At 44.3% G+C, this 14,264-nt stretch overlaps 1 protein-coding gene across 1 annotated transcript in view; it reads right to left on the bottom strand.

Moving 5' to 3' along the window:
* TMC2 (transmembrane channel like 2) overlaps positions 1–14,264 on the bottom strand; it is an 84,617-nt gene that overhangs the window by 59,582 nt on the left and 10,771 nt on the right. The window contains exons 3-4 of the mRNA XM_007465381.1: positions 4,113–4,431; positions 947–1,099 (exon numbers count right to left, since the gene is read on the bottom strand). Coding sequence (XP_007465443.1) covers positions 947–1,099; positions 4,113–4,431 — 472 coding nt within the window. The remainder of the gene's footprint in view (positions 1–946; positions 1,100–4,112; positions 4,432–14,264) is intronic.

Here is a 14,264-nt window from a genome sequence, read left to right as displayed (position 1 = left end):
GCCTGTGCATCCGGAGCCTGTGCTCCGCAACGGGAGAGGCCACAACAGTGAGAGGCCCGCGTAAAAAAAAAAAAAAAAAAAAAAAAAAGTCTGCCAAACTGTTTTACATGATAAGGGGCGAGGCATTTGACTTGAGCAACGAGGAGAATCAGGTGTGAGAGGAACCAGGGAAAATGGCTTCTTATACAGAGGGAAGGAGGGAGTCATTCCAGTCTTGTGGCAGAAAGACCAAGGAGGGACTTGGGGGAAGATGGTAACACTGAATGGGATTTTTTTAGGAAAAACGTCCTGCCCTTCTCTCAAAACTGCAGCAGAGAGTCAAGAGCCATAAAATGCATGGTGGGCTGGCTCGTCATATGGAAACCAGGGAAATAGCCGAGCTGCAAATAGGAGTCAGGGGCATGGGCACCAGGCCACGCAATATTCATGGAACCTCACTGCAAGCTTGGCCCTGTGTTAGGCATTTGGACACAAGTGTAGCTAAGACAGCCCCTCCGCCTGCTCTCCACACTGCAAGGGTGAGTGTGTGACACGGGGAGAGATTCTAGTGCTTAGGGAACACAAAAGAGGTCTGAACTTGTTGAGATGGGGGTCATGGAAAGTCCCCCCCATCCCCAAGGAAGGCGTGTCTTTTTGGTTGTGAGGGAGGCGCGAAAGCCACCAGATCGGGCGCGGGACAGAGAGGTGACCTGGCAGTGGAGGGGGCTGTGTAGCCGGAGGGCCATGATCCTCCTTGGCTTCCGCCAGGCCCCGCTCAGTGCTGGCCAACAGCAGGGCCCGATAGCCAGTTGCGTGCTGGGGATGAGGTGACCAAAGCAGGGTGGGGGGGTGAACCCCCCTTCTTGTTGAGCCCCCTTGGAGTGGAGAGGAGGAAGGGACTCCTGCGCCCATCAGAGGAGCTGAGCCTTCTGGACGGGGAGGGCCCTGGCCGACCACCACTGCTCACCTGAGCCCCGCCAGTTTCCTCGCCATGGGCCAGGGCTTGGTCCGCACGGTGGCGATGAGCTTCTTCTTGTCTTCCACCTGCTCCAGAATCCGGACCAGTTCCTCCTCAGACAGAGACTCCCCTCCGGAGGTGCTGGAGGCCAAGGAGGATGACCTGGAGCAGAGGCAGGGTGGAGCAGAGGGGAGTGAGGAGGAGGCCGGGGTCCTCGGGGGCACTGTGGGATGTGAGGGGCCCACCCAAGACGCCCCCAGCTCCCACCCACACAGGCCTGCCCTGCTCAGAGCCCTCCACGACTCCCCCCACCTGGCAGAGGAGGCCACTTCTCCTCCTGGAGCCCAGGGCCCCTTGCGGGCTGCCTCCTCAAGCTCCATGCCTCTGGGTCCCCCCCACGCTGCACACCCTCGCTCGTGCAGGGCTGCCCAGTGGGAATATAATGTGAGCCATGTATCGTAATGTTAAGTTTTCTAGTAGCTATATTAATATGATAAACAGACATGGACATATTAATTTTAATAATACATTTCATTTAACCCAGTATATGAAAAATTTATGATTTATAATTACAGTAATGTAATCGGTGTAAAAATTATTAAGGAGACATTTTACATTCTTTTTGTACTGTCTTCAAAACCCAGTGTTCATCTTGTACTCACCGTGGATGTCAATTCAGGCACAAAATTTTCATTGAACATATTTAATCTGTACTTGGATTTCATAAAATTTAGTTGAAAAAGTAGATTTACATATCCAAATTGTTTTAGACGTACTTAAAAGTTTCCTTGTAAATGAATAAAGTAACAGAATATCATTTTCCTTTGATGTTCATATCTGCACTGACAAAACTAGTTTGTCTTTTTTTTTTTTTTTTTCCAGAAGAAATGCTTTGGCTTCAAAGTTAAATCAACTTCAAAACTACATCTGGGGCTTCCCTGGTGGTGCAGTGGTTGAGGGTCCGCCTGCCGATGCAGGGGATGCGGGTTCGTGCCCCGGTCTGGGAAGATCCCACATGCCGCGGAGTGGCTGGGCCCGTGGGCCATGGCTGCTGAGCCTGCGCGTCTGGAGCCTGTGCTCCGCAACGGGAGAGGCCACAACAATGAGAGGTCAGGGTACCACAAAAAGCAAAAAACAAAACTACATCTGTTTGTCCAAGTTAAGTAAATTTTTTAACTCAGTGGTATTAACATCAGATTAAAATTAAATTGAATTAAAAATTCAGTTCCTCAGTCACACCAGCCACATTTCAAAAGCCTAGCATGTGGCTAGTGGCTATTGTATGGAACAGCACAACTGCAGAGACCGTCCAGCTGGAGGGTGTGATGACCCTCACCATCTCACAGACAAGACTGTGTGCTCACCTGCCACAAAATCCAAGTTCTTGTCTGTGCTACTCACAGCTTCCTTCACTCATAAAAACAGTGACTCTCAGCTGAGATGGCAGCAGCTGACAGGGGGTGAGGTAGGGGCTGGAGAAGGGTTCTGCCTGTGCAGCCTTTTTAGCACGTTTGATAAATGGAAATATCAGGATGTGGGCTTGGGTTACCACAGGTTTTAGAGACCAGTTTGCCTCTGTGAGTTTAGCTTCTGATCAACTCCTAAGGAGCAAGGAGAGGTCACAGGAATGAGGTGGAGAATGGGGGGACCGTAGCTCTTAAATGCTGGAAAGCCTAGAGCACAGGGACCTTTTGCCTTATCTCACCCCCCCGCCCCCCAGGAGATCTGCCTTTGAGTCTTTGCATAAGTTGTTCCCTCAGTTTGGGTGGTGGTAGGGGGGTGGGACATTCAGTCCTTGCTTGTTCAAATTCCACCTGGGCTTTAAAGTCTTAATGAAATATTTACCTTCTTCATGGAGGAACCACAGCCTCCCAGCAACATGCTCTTCATCAAATCCTTTCTTGCATACATATTGCCTTCTGCTCTGTGTTGTGATAGCTGATGCCCATGTCCCACCTCCCCTGCTAGACTGTCAGTTTCTGAGGAACAGGACTGGATATTTTTCATCTCTCTATGCCCTGCCATGGCACTCAGCTGAAAATGGCACAAATGAGTCCTTGTCTGCATCCCTTACTTTGCATCTGCCATCCAGACAGGATGGGACCGCCTCCTTCTAAAGTTCTGGACACTCTGGGGCCCGTCAATGATGCATTCAAGTTCTCTCTAAGTTGCTAAGGACACCATGCATCCTTTACCCTGTTAGCTCAGGTCTAGGGACAACCAGACAGTAGACAAAGGCCCTAACTGAGCCAGGGATGCCTGGCAGGGGTGACAGAAGAAATCAGTGGTCCCTTTTGTGGGCCTTATTTCCTCTCTGTAAAGTTGGAGATGTGTAGTGGAACACCTGAGTGAGGGTGTGGGCAAGGAAGGTTTATTAGAAACCATTGGAAGGAGCATCAGCTCTTTGCCATAGTCCTGGTATCTCTGTTTCCAAAGTCCCCAGCCCATTATCAATGGGGATTCTTAAAACATCCTGAGAAGTGATGCAAAGTGAAGTGGAAGAGGGAGGCAAAGGGGGAGATGTCCCGTCAAAACTGTAGCAAAAAATGAAACTAAAATCCCAACTTGCTGATTCCATAAACTGGCTCTATCCACTAACCCCCGTATGCAGATGCTAATGGAACAAAGGAAACACAGCAAGTAAACCAAACCCCCAAATCCTAGAATTTCAGAGCTGGTAGAACTTTTGAAGTTCTTCTAGATCAAAGCCACATTTCACAGAAGAGCACACAGGTCACCTTAGGAAATGGTGTGCTTAAGCCCTGGAATGACTCCTAAATCCAATTTTGTTAATTTCTCTCAGCTCCTCATCAAGAGCTGTGGTGAGTCACCAGCTGAAATTGAGGAAAACTGGGATCTTTTCTCACCCTGCTGCCATGTCACCTCCCCACTCAGAGCTCCACTTGCACCTGCGCTCCAGGAGGGGTTTGAGTGGAGAGTGTGCAGTGGCCCCTCAACCTGGGATGGCTGTGACCCTCATACCGGTTCTGCCCCCAACCGCGAAGAGCTTGGCAGGGGCAAAGGCAGGGACTAAGAAAAGAGCGCAGGGGCCGCCCGTTTATGGGAGAGAATGACGGGGGAAGACGACTCCTGGCCCTTATCAAGGGAGGAAGCAGGGCTGGAAGAAGAGGGAGAGCGCGGACTGAAGCGCGCCTGAAGCCTGGTCACAACACACCTGTGTTTCTTCAGCTGCTTCCACATCTCCTCCTTCCTTGGCACCTCCTTTTCCTTCTTTGGAGGTGCTCGGTGCTCCCTGAGGGAAGCCCTCCCGTCCCTCTTCCTCCTCCCTCCGCAGGTCTTCTCTGCCGAGCCTCGTTCCGGTTCCCCCAGCTGCTCTCTGCGTCCCCTGCGCTCTGCCTGCTTCCTCCGGGGAGACCCCGACCCCGGGCTGCCCCCGGCCCGCTCCTTCTGGCCAGGCGGGGCTCGGCGCCTGCCCGGCCCGTTCTCGGCTTTGTGAGTCCGCTTCCTCGAGGGTCTCCTCCCGGACCTGTCACCTGCAGGGGCAGGGAATGAACAGTTCTGGCCTCACGGGCCTCGACCCCAGGAAAGTGCCCCCAGCTGTGAGAAATCAGATGTTCAAGATGCTTCCTGGACCTTATTGGTTCCAAAAGCCACCTCTTTCAGACAGAGCCTCTGGTCTCGGCTGAGAGCTAATGTCTCCCTCGTCTGACCAGCTGGCACTCCCACACTCTCACCTAAACCTCAGCTAGAGACCCAGACACATGCCTTCCTCTGCTTGGGGGTGCAGTCCCTTGGGTCAGAGCTCAGTCCTCTCCTGATGCCTAGGGCCGAGGCCAAGCGTAAGCCTCTGTTTGGTAAGGCTGGAAGACTGAGACGCGGAGGGCCTGCTGGCTCCATTCTCCAAGGGCTGTCCCCTCATGTGCCCCACCTGGCATGAGGGAAGGGACGGGAGGGGGTGGGGTGAGAGCAGCGGAGTCGGTTCGATCCTGTGTCTCAGCGCTGCTCCCACGTTGTTGCTGTTATTTTAAACCATGACTTTATAGCACTGGCAAATGGCCTGGCTGAGCAGAATCTACTCTCAAGTGTGAACTTTCCCCAACAGCTTGCCCAACACCTAGTGTAAGCACAACTATCCCAGCTGGGCAGTTACACATTAAATGCAGGAAAAATTGTAATGAGGTTCTGGTATTAATAAGCAACCTCTCCACCACTTACTAGCAGGGTGTCTTTGAGCCAGTCACTTAACCCCTCTGAGTCTCAGCTCATCTCTAACATGGGGATGCTACTACTCCATCAGCTTGTTAATGAACATGACACAGTGACTGACTTCTGAGAACGGACATCATTACTCTGATATTCTTATCTGGAAATAAGATCTTTTTACTTGTATAAAGAACACAGGTTTGGAGCTAGGCTAGTCTGCCCGAAAATATCAGTTCTATCATTTACTTATCTCTGTGACCACAGATAAATTACTTAACTTTTCTGCACCTCAGTTTCCTCACCTGTAAAATGGCTCTAGTAGCCACTACATAGGTTAGGTTAAAACAGGAATAGTAGGTTAATTTAAAACAGGAATAAAGGGTCTGACTCATGAGAGGTACTCAACAAAGGCCCTCCTCCTTCCCTCCCACCTCCAGCCTGCCTTGCCACTTTTGTGCTCTAAGCGGGCATCACCTGGAACCTGATCTGGCTGCAGAGCACAGGTTCTCACTTTTCACAGTGGCTCCCCATCCAGGCTTTTCTGCCATGACTAGGCAGATTTTCCCAACAGAGCTGTGAGAGCCCCAACTTTGGGCAGGGCAGGGCAGAGTGGAGTTTTATCACCCAACATCCCCAGCAACAGTCCCATCAGTGATGGAGTCCAGGACAAGGAGTCCCAGGTTCTCAAATTCATGCCTCTGTCCACTCCTTTTCCAGCCTCTCAAGGTCGTGCATGCAATGTAGCAGCCACAGAGAGTTTTCCTCGCTGCTCCCTGACCCTTGAGCTTTACATTCTGAGAAGCAAGCCACCCCGTGAAACAGCAACCAAAGCTGGTCGCTGGTGGATTTGGGCAGAGTAAACTGGGGATTCAGAGTCTGGATATTTGGGCCTGAAACCTTGTTCTGCTGGTTATTACCTCGGTAACACTGGGCAGGTTTCTTGTTCTCTCTGAGTCAGTTTTCTCATGGGTATGCTGTTGGTGGTCTACCCAGATCTCCATTATCTGGCCGTGGCATTGTCCCTTAGCTGCTATGCATGTTGGCTCTTACAGTTCACAGCTTCTCCCTTCCCAAGGGAGCCCATGGTTGATGGAAACCATCTTGGGAAATGTCTGGGAGTTTACATCCCTCCCCTCTCCTCAAGTCAGCTGACAGCCAATTGCTAACTGATATGGGGTACAAAAAGTCCAGTCCTCTGGCCTCCAGGCAGAGCAAGTCTGTGGTTCATTCACTCTCCAGAGCTCCCTGTGGGATCAGGCAGAAGCTAGACCACAGCTGAACACACAGCTTTGCTCAGCTCCTTCCCTTGATCTGTCCTGCTTCCCTTACTCCTTGTCTCCTGAGAGCTGCCCTCAATAAATCACATGCACAAGAATCCCCATCTCAGGCTCTGCTTCCAGGGGACCTGATTTATCTATAGGCATCTATCTGAAAGTGTGGTAGGTAAATCTAACTGGGATAATATCTATACAAATGTGATGTAAGGGGAACATGCTGGATTTAGCAAACAGAATTTGCTCTGTGGTTCATAGATAAACTATCCAGAGTTCTCTTCTTGGATCTCAAACTAGGATACTGGTAGAATCCAAGAAGCACAGTGGTGGGCTTCACCCAGACCTGAGGAAGATATTCTGGAGGAAGAAACTTCTAAGCTAAGACACAGAGTGTGTGTGGGTGTGTGTGTGTGCAGCGAGTGGGTATAGGGCAGGGTTAGGTAGTGAGTGGGTAGGAAGGACGCCAGAAAAGTTTTAAGCAGAGGTGACATGGTCAGTTTTGTGCTTTTATAAAGGTCCCATTCAGTATTCAAACCCCAATGGAGGGAGTTTCTTGATAAAGATACTTCAAGAAACTGTAATCATAAAGGATACTGGAAAAAGAATTGTTCTGCCTTGGCTAAGAAGATAGAGAAAATAGGTAAAAAATAAAATGATTGGACTTCTGGGTTTCACTCCAATGTGTAAAGAGCTCCATCCTACTAACAAGAAAAAAGGTAAACAAACTGAAAAACAATTCTTCTTAGATCCATCAGAGAATTGAGTTTGTAGGGCAAGCTACTGTCCGCAAACTGGAGAGGCAGAGAATCATAGCTTACCTTGAGCAGAAGCCCTCCATGGGAGCCAGTGCTTGTAGTGTTTAACGGGAGAGGACTCAGGACTTACTTTAATTAGGTATGGTAAGATACTCAGACATGGAAATGACTGTCATGGAGGAAGAGGTTTTTGTACTTACAGATCCCAAGCAACACCGTGTCACATAGGGCCACATGAGGAAGCACAATGTTCAGTCAGTAGCAAGGCAGAGAGGAAAAATGTGGACAAGAGCCTTTATTATGGTTTCTAAGGAAAGGAAGTGGTGAGGCAGGGTAAGCAGGTTTAGGATTGGCTAATTTGAATAATTTCTGTGGGCCCTGGAGCATAGGGGCATTCCCTAGTTGTTCTGGTACCAGGCCCTGGGGTGAATAGGGCGGGTGGATAGAGGCCCAGAGTATGAGCTTGATAAAGGTTGAGGTTATAAACTCTGGGTTGGTTGGTTTGCATACGAAAGGAAAGCTTGCAGATGAGTTGTTTGCTATCTCTAAGAATTAGCTAAAACTGGGAGGGCTGACCCTCCAGGGTCAACAAAGCTTCAAGGTGCCAAAGGATCAGAATATAGAAGATAAAAAGCATGGCTATTACTGGTAGGAATACAAACTGTAATTGATGAAATGCTGGAGGCTTATTGTGTACTAGCTTGAGAGTTAAAAACTATGGGGCCCAGTCTTTGGAGGAGGGGGCACACTTTCGTGAATTTTACCTCCTGGGAGCACTACCAGGTTCTCACTGAAGACTGGAGGAAAATCCATGGTGCTTCCAGCAGGGGGAGGGGAAAGTACACATTTTAAAATATGAAAAGTAACCCAGATTGTCCTGTTCTCTTTAACAAAGGCCTGCTGTGAGATAATAGAAATATATATTGGTCTTTGTCCCCAGTTCCAGGCACAGAGGTCCTGAAATCTTTGTAAAATCCTAAGAGCACTAGGAACATCTATTCTTCTAATGAGGTGATTCTGATGGGCTCCTGAATGGCTGGATGGGGGCTGGTCACCAGAAAGACCAACCCATGATTAGAAGCTTGAAATTGTCAGCCCTGCCCCACCCCCATCCTCGAGATGGGGGAGAGGGGCTAGAAATGAAGTTAAGAATTGATGATGCCTATGTGAGGAAGTCTCTATAAAATCCCAATAACAGTGGGTTGGGAGAGCTTCTTGATGGGTAAACACATCCACATACTGGGAGGGTGACACACTCCAACTCCCAGACCTTGCCTCATGTATCTCTTCATCTGCTGTTACTCTGTATCCTTTGTTATATCCTTTAATAAACTGGTAAATGTAAATAAATATTTCTCTGAGTTCTGTGAGCCACTCTAGCAAATTAATTGAACCCAGGGAGGGGGTCTTCGGAACCTTGGATCTATAGCTGGTTGGTCAGAAGGACCTGGGCTTGTGATTGGTATCTGAAGTGGGGGTAGGTTTCAATCTTGGGGAAATAAGCCTGTGGGGTCTGAGGAGGTAGTGTCAGAATTGACTTATACTGTGGGACATCCAGCTAGTGTCACACTGTTGTAAGGGAAAACTTCCATACATTTGGTGACAAGAAATATCAGAAGTGAAGTGTTCTGTGTGAGTAGTAAAGGAGACACATAGGGAAGAAACTCACAGTAGGGAAGAATTGGGTTTTTCCCTATGTGGGAAAGAAAAAAAACAGAGTTTTTCCTTTACACCTATGCTCCAGGGAAACTATTTTACCAGAGTGAGCCTAACTGACCAGAGTTTACCAGCTTTATTGACCTGGAGGAATGGAAATACCCCCACTCCAGCCACCTCTAGACTTCTTGTGTCACCAAAGGCTGGGGGGAGAAGGATGAGAAGCTCTTGTGAAGGTCACAGCCTAGAGGCACAGGCTCACTAAAGACTGAAATCTAGTCATAGGATTAGAGCACTTCCCCTGCCCCATACTTCACCACCACAAGACTCCAGTATAATGACAGGGGATGACAACAGAAAGAACTGCAAGGCTCAGACTCAAAAAAAAAAAAAAGGAGTTCCTAGGGAAACTCAAAACAACAGGAGGGACAAGAACAAGGACACTAAAGGAAACTGAGTCCTCTGACACCTACAGCTACAGTGAACAATGAACATGGCCTAACACTTAGCCAGACAAACATAAAACACCACACTATAAAGGCCTATTTACCTCAGTTCCGTTAACCCAGTACATCATGTTGGCTCTCAGCAAACAATTACAAGGCATACTAAGAGATGAAAAACACAGTTTGAAGAGACAGAGCAAACATCAGAACCAGGCTTGGATATGGCAGAGGTTCTGGAATTATCAGACCAAGAATTTAAAATAACTATGATTAATATGCTAACAGATCTGATGGAAAAGGTGGACAACATACAAAAACAGATGGGTAGTGTAAGCAGAGAGATTGAAACTCTAGAGAAGAATTGAAAGGAAATGATAGAAACCAAAAACACTGTAACAGAAATGAAGAATGCCTTTGATGGGCTCATTAGTAGACTGATCATAGTCAAGTAAAGAATCAGTAGAGTGGAAGATATGTCAATAGAAACTTCCCAAACTGAAAAGCAAATAGAAAAAAGGATAAAAAGATAGAACAAAATATCCAAAGAACTGTGAGATAATTACAAAATGTGTAACATAGAGTAATGCGGATACCAGAAGGAGAAGAAAGAGAGAAAGGAATAGAAGAAATATTTGAAGTAATAATGGTTGAAAGTTGTCTAAAATCAATGACAGCCACCAAACCACAGATCCAGGAAGCTCAGAGAACACCAACAAGGACAAATGTCAAAAAATCTCCACCTAGTATATTGTATTAAAATTACAAAGAATCAAAGACAGAGAAAAAATCTTGAAAGAAGCCAGAAGGGGGAAGAAAAAAACTCATTTTACCTCTAGAGAAACAAGGATAAGAATTATATTATTTCTCTTCAAAAACCACACAAGCAAGAAGAGAGTGAAGTGGAATATTTTAAAGTGCTGAAAGGAAAAAAAACACACCCCATAGTCTAGAACTTTGTATCCAGCAAAATTATTCTTCAAACATAAAGGAGAAATAAAGACTTTCTGAGACAAACAAAAATTGACCAGACTTGCCTTGAAAGAAATGATAAGTTCTTCAGAGAGAAGGAAAATGATGTAGGTCAGAAACGTGGATATACATAAAGAAAAAGCATTCAGGAAGGAACAAACAAATGACATATAAAATCTTGTATGTTTCTTACTTTTAATCTAACAGATAAGAGTTTTATAATAATAATAGTAACAATATATTAGATGACTATAGCTAATGGATAAGTGAAATGAATGACAGCAATGTTAAAAGGATGGGAAGGAGGAATTGGGAACACTCTGTTATAAAGTACCCTCACTACCCATGAAGAGGTATAGTGTTACTTGAAAGTGGACTTGGCTTAGTTGTTAATGTATACTGCAAACTCTAGTGCAACCACTAAAAAAAGTGAAAATGTAGTATTTAGTATAATATGCTAAAAAAGGAGAGAAATTGGAATCATATAAAATGCTCAATCAAAACCACAAAACACAGAACAAGAGTGGAAGACAAGAATAGGAACAAAAAACAAGGGCAGTGAATAGAAACAGCAACAAATATGGTAAATATTAATCCAACTATATCAATAATCACTTTAAATGTCAGTAGTCTAAATGAAGCAATTAAAGACAGAGATTGTCAAAGTAGATAAAAAAAGACAACTATATGTTGTCTACAAGAAATCTACTTTAAATATAAAGACACATATAGACTAGAAGTAAAGGGATGGAGAAAAAAATATCATGCTAACACTAAACAAAAGAAAGCTAGAGTAACTGTACCAATTTCAGACAAACAGATTTTAAAGCAAGGAAAATTACCTGCGATAAAGTAGGGCATTACATAATGATAAAGAGGTCATTTCTCCAAGAAGACAAAATAATCTCTCATATGTATGCACCTAACAACAGAGCACCAAAATATGTGAGGCAAAATCTGATAAAACTGCAAGGAGAAATGGACAAATCCATTACTATAGTTGGAGACTTCAACACACCTCTATCAGTAATTGAAAGATACAGTAGGCAGAAAATCAGTAAGGACATAATTGAACTGAACAGCACTATCAATCAACTGGATCTAATTGACATTTATAAAACACTTCATCCAACAACAGCAGAACATACATTCTTCTTGAGCTCACGTGGAACATTCACTGAGATAGACAACATTCTGGCCCATAAACATATGGTAACACATTTAAAAGAATAGAAATTATTCAAAGTATGAGGTCAGATCACAATGGAAATAAACTGGAAATCTGTAACAGAAAAATAACTGGAAAATACCAAAATATTTGAAGACGGAACAACACATTTTTAAATAACATACGGGACAAAGAAGAAGTCTCAAGAGAAATTTTAAAATACTTTGAATTAAATTTAAATGAAAATAAAACATCAAAATTTGTGGATGCAGCAAAAGGAGTGCTTAGAGAGAAATTGTAGTACTGAATACATACATTAGAAGACACTTAAAAATCTATAATCTAAGCTTCCACCTTGTGAAACTAGAATAGAAGAGCAAATTAAATCCAAACTAAGCAGAAGAAAAGAAATAATGAAAATTAGAACAAGGCGTCAATGAAATTTAAAACAGGAAAGCAATGGAGAAAATATGAAACCAAAAGCTTTTTTTTTTTTTTTTTAAAGAACAGTAATATTGATAAACCTCTAGTCTGGAAAACCAAGGAGAAAAGTGAGAAAACACAAATTTCTAATATCAGAAATGAAAGAGTAGTTATCACTATTATCACATGGACTTTAAAAGGGTAGTAAAGGAATATTATGAAAAACTTGATGATTATAAATCTGACAGCTTGGATGAAATAGACAAATTCCTAGAAAGACACAATTTACCAAAACTCATACAAGAAAAAATAGGTAATTTGAATAGGCCTATATCTATTTAATAAAATGAATCAACAATTAATCTTAAACAAACAAACAAAAAAAAAAAACCCAAGCCAAAAACCAACCAAACAAACCCAAAACCAGGCCCAGATGGTTTCACTAGTGAATTCCACCAAATGTTTAAAGAAAAAATATAATTTCTTTACAATCTCTCCCATAAAATTTCTATCAGGGAATACTTCCCAACTCATTTTATGAAGCTTGCATTACCCTAATACCAAAACTATACAAAAACATTACACAGAAGGAAAATTACAGATCAATATCCCTTATGAACATAAATGTCAACATCCTCAATAAAACATTAGCAAATTGGGAGTTCCCTGGTGGCCTAGTAGTTAGGATTCCAGGCTTTCACTGCCATGGCCAGGGTTCAATCCATGGTCAGGGAACTGAGATCCCACAAGCTGCATGGCATGGCAAAAGAAACAAAACAAAACAAAACAAAAAAATATATATGAAGAATAACATACCACAACCAAGAGGGATTTATTCCAGGTATGCAAGACTGATTCAATATTAGAAAATCAATTAATATAATCCATCATACCAACATGATAATGACAAAATATAATATGATCATATCAATAGATTCAGAAAAAGCATTTGAAAAAATACAACACCTATTCATAATAAAACCTCTCAGCAAACTAAAAGTAGGTGGGAACTTCCTCAACCTGATAAAGAATTTTTACAAAAACCTACAGCTAATATCACAGTTAATGGTGAGAAACTATATGCTTTCCCCCTCAGATTGGGAACAAGATGTGGATGTTCCCTCTTACCTACTCAACATTTTACTGGAAGTCCCAGCTAATGCAATAAAACAAGAAAAAGAAATAAAAGGTATACTGATTGGAAAGGAAGAAATAAAACTGTCTTTATTTACAGATTATATTATTATCTATGTAGAAAATCTCAATGAATCCACAAAAAACCCTCCTAGAACTAAAAAGTGATTATAGCAAGGCTGCAGAATGCAAAGCAAATGTGCCAGGGTGGGTGGGTGGGGCGAGTCAAGATGGCTGTGTGGGAAGACGTGGAGTCTGCGTCTCCCCACGACTAGGGCACCTGCTGGACGCTGGTGGGGGACCTTGATGCCCAGGAAGATGGGAGGAACCCTCAAGCAACCGGCTCATTTGCTCTGAGGGAAGCCAGCCACCATGTTGTGAGAATGCTCAAGCAACTCTAGGGGGACATTGATGTGGGGACTAAAAGAGAATTGAAAGGAAAATAATTGTTTCTTTGTGTGATTTAAAAACACCTACTACCAGACATAAACTCTGGGGAACAAGTCTTAGAACATTTCTTTTTTTTTTTTTTTTTTTTATTTAAGATATAACTTGCACTTAGTTGAGTGCACAAATCTTAAATGTAGATCTTAATGAATATTTACATATGTATTTACCAGTGTAATCACCACCCAGCTCAAGATATAGAATTGTCCAGCAAGGCCAGTGCCAGGCTTTAAACGTAACAGATAAAGGCTGTGTCCTCATGGAATTTATAGTTAGCTCCTCTTGATACATATACCAAATGCCTAGTATGGTGCTAGGACATGGTAGGTGGTCTCTTTCTTTTTTTTTTTGGCTTATCTATATATATATTTTCTATTAGTTTTCTGTAAAGAGTATGTCTTATTTGTGAGTTAAAAACCAGTCTTGAGGGGGGGGAGTCAAGATGGCTGTGTGGGAAGACGTGGAGTCTGCGTCTCCCCACGACTAGGGCACCTGCTGGACGCTGGTGGGGGACCTTGATGCCCAGGAAGATGGGAGGAACCCTCAAGCAACCGGCTCATTTGCTCTGAGGGAAGCCAGCCACCATGTTGTGAGAATGCTCAAGCAACTCTAGGGGGACATTGATGTGGGGAGGAACTGAGGCCTCCTGCCATTGGCCAGCATCATCTTGCCAACAGCCATGTGACTGGAGCAGATACTCCAGCCCTAGCCAAGCCTTCAGATGAGAATGCAGCTCCAGCCACCATCTCACCCACTCCCTCTTGAGAGATCAGGAGTCAGAACCACATCACTAACCATCCTCAGATTTCTGACCCACAGAAACTGTATGCGATGATAAATATTTATTGCTGCTTTAAAAAAAGAATTTAACGTGCCAAAGTCCTATATACC

The sequence above is a fragment of the Lipotes vexillifer genome, unplaced genomic scaffold (genome assembly GCF_000442215.2).
Source record: "Lipotes vexillifer unplaced genomic scaffold, Lipotes_vexillifer_v1.1 scaffold875, whole genome shotgun sequence".
Taxonomy (NCBI): Eukaryota; Metazoa; Chordata; class Mammalia; order Artiodactyla; family Lipotidae; genus Lipotes; species Lipotes vexillifer.
The sequence above is the reverse complement of the archived record's forward strand: the minus strand, read 5'-3'. Positions and strand labels throughout refer to the sequence as shown.